The sequence below is a fragment of the Myotis lucifugus genome, unplaced genomic scaffold, assembly GCF_000147115.1.
Source record: "Myotis lucifugus unplaced genomic scaffold, Myoluc2.0 scaffold_14, whole genome shotgun sequence".
In the NCBI taxonomy this organism is placed as follows: domain Eukaryota; kingdom Metazoa; phylum Chordata; class Mammalia; order Chiroptera; family Vespertilionidae; genus Myotis; species Myotis lucifugus.
The window spans coordinates 3,465,666-3,472,036 of NW_005871062.1; the positions used below are offsets into that span (position 1 = coordinate 3,465,666).

Sequence of the window (6,371 nt, forward strand, 5' to 3'; positions counted from 1 at the left end):
TCTAGATGATCTAGTCTTATACTTAAACCTCATCTTATACTGATTACCCAGTTGACTCATAGGCTTCTAAGATTCAGTATTAAGATTCAGATCTATCTTATAACAAGGTCTGTATGTGCTCCTGCCTCAGATGTTCATATGACTATACTCCTATTGTATAGTCATTCATGCAAACCTAGTCTAATTAAGAGGTTTCCCCGACTTGCCGTCTAGAATTAAAGGAACTCCTCAGCTGGCGGGTCAGGGGGGCAGTTAGGGGTGTTCAGGCTGGCACACAGAGGCAGTGAGGGGCGATCAGGTCGGGGGGGGGGGCAGTTATGTGCGACCAGGCAGGCAGGCAGGTGAGCAATTAGGAGCCAGCGGTCCAGGATTGTGAGAGGGATGTCTGGCAGTCGGACATCCCCCGAGGGGTCCCGGATTGGAGAGGGTGCAGGCTGGGCTGAGGGGACCCCCCTCCCTCCCATGCATGAATTTCATGCACCGGGCCTCTAGTAAATATATAAGCTGAAAGGCATTGCTGCTTTTTCTCCCATGACATATTAAGGAATTCAAGTTAAAACATGGCATAATGATGACCCAGATTTCCCTTTATGAAGATTTCCCTTTATGAATGCTCTAGAATTGGAAGTTTAACACCAGTACCAATAACAACCAACACCAATAATGATACTTTGTATTTTACTTTTATGGTTTAACAAATGTTTGTAAAAAAATATTTTAATTGACCTTCATAATGTCAGTGAAACATTCAGAGCAGACACTAAGGGTCTGTGAGGTTACATTACTTTGTGACAAAGTTGTTAAATGTTAGGAGAAGAGATCATGATCAATAGCTCTGTCCTCTGAACTGATCTTCAGTCCTCATCCCAGTCTTGTTTCCTTGACTCACTAGCTAAAGAAATAGGACAATCACATCTTTCACTTAATTTCTGTAAGAAATGCTGTTTTAGAAAATTAAATTTAGTGACCACACTGTTTAGGTTTCTACTGTACAATGCAGTCTGGATGAAATAAATATTTCATATTCTTGAAAAATTCTTAGTTTGCAGGGAGACTTAAGCAAACACATTAATATGAAAAAGCAATGTGATAAGTACAATGTATGAAATGCTATGGAATTAGGATGAGGGAACAATTAATTTGCCTGACTATTATAAAATTATTGTTATAAAATATTTTTCAGATATTATTAATACAAAATAATGGAGAAGAAAGGTATTGAAATGTATCCATCAAGTTGTTAATTAAAATATTTTATTATTTTCCAGATTTCATAATTTTTATGATAGCTTCCAGCTTTTTAAAATTTAATAATTTTGTGCCATAATTTCTATAACCACTTTTGTATTAGATTTAATAGCTCAGACTATCTCCTCAATTGTTGACTGTTCCTTAAGATCATTTTCCTATTGAAAGCAGAGAGGGAGAAAAAATTGACCTTAGTAAATGATAAATAATTGCCAGAAATAAATATTATTTTCATGAGTAATTGGAAATCGAGTGGCCGATGAATATTATTATAAATATTACAGTTACAAATGTTTTTGCAAGAGACTGTAGGATTAAAGGCGAAAAATATGATATCAACTTTAGGATATAATATCATTTAAACTCTAATGAAATATCTTTCTTGAGATTATTTTGAAGTATGGGAAATGATATTGAATTTTCAAGATGATCTTATATTGGGATTGCATAGATTATAACCCCAAATAGTTCCATTCTCTCTCAGTATTTTCCACTATAAATTTACTTGTGTTTTTAGTGGGTCATAAATGCATTTTTCATTGCCTATTCAGCAAATTCAACCCAGAATTTTAAAATACAATTGCATTTTATAGTGCTTCATTATTACAAACAATAAGGAGCCTGCCCTTAGAAGTTTCTTAGGAAGATGCTGGATTTACCTGTTGAAAAGAAGGTTTTACCGGTTGGAATGAACTTTTTTCTCCTCTTCCTTCTTTTCTTCCCTTCTCCTTCTTTTTCTTCTTTGCATCTTTATTGGTTGTCGCATTAGGTACTTTCTGATGTTCTTTGGGTTGTCACCATATTGTCACTGGAATAACTTTTGTGGATAATAGGTAGAAATTAAGTTGAATAATAACATAGCAATTTTACAAAATACCTTTTTCTGGTTCAATATAATTATACAAGATATCTAATATCTTGGGTGTAACAGATTCCTTAAACCTTTCCCTTCCTCTTCATTCCCACAAACCTGAATCCCCTTATACACACACACACACACACACACACACACACACACACACACACACACACACTGGCCCCATGCACCCTATGTTTATATCCTCTCAAACTTTGTATCATGTAGGGTTCTGGCTTTCCCTTTAAATTCCACATTTGAATATATACTATGTGTGGTAAATGTTATCTTCAGTTTTTTCTTTAATGCTTAATTATGGAAATGTGACCTAGAAAAGCTGTAAATAAGAAAGCTTAAGGAGAAACCACTGCTGATTCATTATTTATTTGGCAGATATTGAGTAGTGACTCTTATGACCAAGATGCTATGCAAGGCAATGAGGATAATAGTACAAGTTTCTAGGGCCTTCACTTGCCCCCGGGATAGTAGGAGTCTCAAAAAGATTTACAGATGAAAATAATTCCCCAGAGACCACATCTGTTGAATACATCTATTTCCGTGGCCTAAGTATGACATGTGGCATACAGTAAGTGCTCAATAAATATTTGTGGAAAGAATAAATGACGAATCAAGGGCACTATCAACATATTTACAAAGTTCTATATGAGAGTTCAACTAAGGCATTTTATGCCAACGTTTAAGGACACTTCATTCCCTTTATTTATCTACTTTGTATCCCTGAAATAAAGTGAAGTAGTCATATATCTAGTTTATTTTAAAAATGGCATTTTGCATATCAAAATGCCTGGCACAATGCCTGAAAACAAAAGTAGACATTCAAGTAATATAATCTCTTTAGTTTTTCCTTTCTCATTTGTTACTTTCTTTCATTCTCTCCTTCCACTTAAACTTCATTCTGAGACGGACCTTCCACTTAAACTTCATTCTGAGATGGACTTAAGTGTTATAGGCCCTAAAATTTATATGCTTTTGGGGACCCCCTTTGAAAAATAAATATAGTATGATGAAATGAAAGTTAGCTACAAAACTGAGTAGGGTAAGAAAATAAATCACAAAAGACTACATTTTAAAAGCTGAAAGTTATTACAAAGATTATAATATCTGGAGAACACTAAAATATTTTTAACTATTTGATTCAATTCATTTTTTGCCTTATTTTGCATTTATATTCTCTGAACACACCTCTTCATCTTATAACAATTTCAGATAAGATTCATGATGTATTTCAATAAGATAGGTCTTAAAGGATGAAAAGAGTTGACCAAATTTAGAAATGGAAAAATAAGTTTTTTTAAGAGAGCATAAAATAAAAAAAAGATTAGCCTAGTTAAAGATCATGGGGGAACTTAGCAAATGGAAAAATCTCTTAAAAGCTGGTTATAGTGGATGAAATGAGTGACAGGTGATAAAATAGAATATTGGGTTGGAACCAGGTTGCAAAGGGCTTTGAGCACCAAAGTAAAGACTTTGGATTTATCCTGTAGACATTGAGGAATCCATCGCTAGAGGTGATAAGAAGGGAAATGGTAGTAGTAGATGCAAGGTACTTGAATGGTGTGCCTCGGTTACATGAGTTAGGACATGGCTTTGAGGATGAAGAGAAAGAATGGAGACTTAGGAGGAATTCCCACTGAGTGGTGAAGGGCTATAGCCAGTGGGTTATAGCCAGTGCGCTACACTGAAGAGAAAGAGTAGGTAAGGGTAAGTCATTTTCCATTTCTCAAGATTTTAGGAGGCAGATGCAGACCCTCCCAAAGAGAACAGTTTGTAGCTTTTACCACTTAGAAGTCTAATTACAAATTGGTTTTTGAACTGATTTTTTAATGAACTTGTTAAATCTCCCAAAGCACACTATCTAAAGTCATTGTCACCTTGTGGTTCATATAAAACTTTCACACAAGTGTTTGTCCCTGCCTAACTTGAGTAGTTTTCTCATTCTCCTTAGATAGGTAAAGCTTCATAGTTGCTTTTCTATTTCTGTTTCAGCTAAAGGAACCAATGTCCCTGCATTTTGCCTGGGAAATCTCTTGGAAAGACATTATGTACAATTTTGGATTTCATTACTTTTCCTACAAGAATTGTCATTGAAATTGATATTTTCTAGTAAATGTGATTATTTACAATGCATAACTATCTTGCATTAGTTTGTATCTTTCATGTCAACTCTGCTTTCATTACCAATCTCTATCAGTTAGGATTAGGATTAACTCTGTGTTGCACAGACTTATTTTCCCACAAAAATGGCAGACCTAGGACATTGAATGTGTGACTGGTGCCACTTCTCTACAAAGTCCTTGGGGACCCAATTCCTTCCAGCTCACCTGCTACCACTCCCTCAGGAGTAGCCCTTGTTCTCATGATCTAGGATGATCCAGCCGCCACAATGTTTAAGCAGCAGTTAGGTAAAGCGTTGAGATCAGGGCAAGAGACACTTATGAGTTGTCTTTAGGGAAGGAGGCTTTATGCATACAGAGACCCTTCTGCCTACATCTTCTTGGCTAGTACTGAATCTGTAGCCACAGCTAGCTGCAAGTTATGTAGGGAAATAGCTAAATCATCTGTTATTTTGTAAGAGGGTAAGAACAGATATTAGGAGAAATTAAACTTGAAATGGAAGAAGGGGGGAAATAGGATATTTGGGCCAGGTAACCACATTAAAGAGCTAGAAAGGCTTTGTTCAGATGCTGTTTTACCCGGCTTATCTCTTTGAACCTGTTTACCCTTCTAAAAATTAGGATAATCATTCTGTCCTGAACTCTTCTTAGTGTTTGCGGTGACAGGTCAAATACAATAATGGATTTATCAGCACTTTGAAAATTGTGTTGCACAAATATGAAGTATTATTTTTTAAAAGCACTTAATAACCTTCTGAATATAAGTTCAATATTACTAGGGTGATATATGAGTTTTTACATCAGACCCTATGCTAACCTTACTTGACACATGAACATTATATATTAATGATAAGTAACTCATAATGTAAGAGAGACCACATCTCTGTTTATGAAACATTTTCAAGAACATGATAATGAATTTGCTTATTCTTTCAGTTTTGTGCAGTGAGGATTATTATGCCCATTTTACAGACAGAAAAACTAAAGCAGAGAGGTTAAATGAATAGCTCCACATCATGCAGCTTCTGAGTGGTGGGTTTAGAAGCTATGTTGTCTGCAAGTCTCACACATTTTTGTAATCTTGCTGCTTGAATCCTTTTATGCCAACTCTGGTTGCCCATTTGGAAAGTCCAGATCTCTAAGATTAGAATGCCAGAGTCTCAGTTATTTATCCCTACCTTATCTACATGGTGTTCTTTTCCATTTCTTCCCAATGTGAAATAAATCCTCCAATCTGCCAGCCCCTTCCTGTGCACACCCATTACCCTGCAGAGCCACCTAATTTATTGCCACGCTAAATGTTCTTTTGTCCCTGGCTCACTCAACTGCTGTCCTTTCTTTAGGTGTCAACTCAGGTCCCACCTTCTGGGTAAGATATTTCCCGACTACTTCCTTCCACACAGACCTTCCATTTTCCTGAACTCTGTAACACAGAGAATATATATAGAATGCATATATTGCATTTAATTATAGACATAAATTATACACTGTATCAGATGATTCCATATGTCTTAGCTTTCTTTCCCCAACTAGACCTTAAGGTCTTGCACTTCTTATTTCGGCAGCACAAAGACAGTGGTGAGAACAAAGGAAGAAGTCTGGCATTTGTTACAAAGATCATACTTTATTAGCATTTTTTACTATAAATATGTTCCACTATTGAAAAAAACTGTGGTTTAAATTATTTGTTAAAAAACAAACATCTTACATTATGTGGTTTGAATGTTGTTCGTTTTGCAGAGGGGGGATCTTGAATTCTCGGATCCAGGTGGGGCCCTTAGAAACCTTCTAATGTAAACCCTTCATTACAGATGAGTTCATGTGGTTTACCTGGAACCACATCGTGGTGGTGCAGAGGCAAGAAGGGTGAGCCATTCATTCTCTCCCACTCTCCCTCTTCCTTTTCTTCTCCTCCCTCTTCCTCTCCATTTCGGTTCATAGTTTTTAATTCCCAAAAGAGTTATCTTAATAAACAAGATGATTTATTCAAAAGGTCACTGATCCCTTTCCTCTCTGTCTTTTTCCTTTCTAGCTCTCTTCAATCTAATTCCCGTGGGCCTGCGTGTGGTGGCCATCCAAGGGGTGAAGGCCAGCCTCTATGTGGCTATGAATGGTGAAGGCTATCTCTACAG

The 6,371-nt window shown here is 36.4% G+C and overlaps 1 protein-coding gene across 1 annotated transcript in view; it reads left to right on the forward strand.

Annotated features, from left to right (window-relative positions):
• FGF12 (fibroblast growth factor 12) overlaps positions 1-6,371 on the forward strand; it is a 244,207-nt gene that overhangs the window by 62,308 nt on the left and 175,528 nt on the right. Inside the window, exon 3 of the mRNA XM_023750476.1 lies at positions 6,272-6,370. Within this exon, the coding sequence (XP_023606244.1) occupies positions 6,272-6,370 (99 nt within the window). The remainder of the gene's footprint in view (positions 1-6,271; position 6,371) is intronic.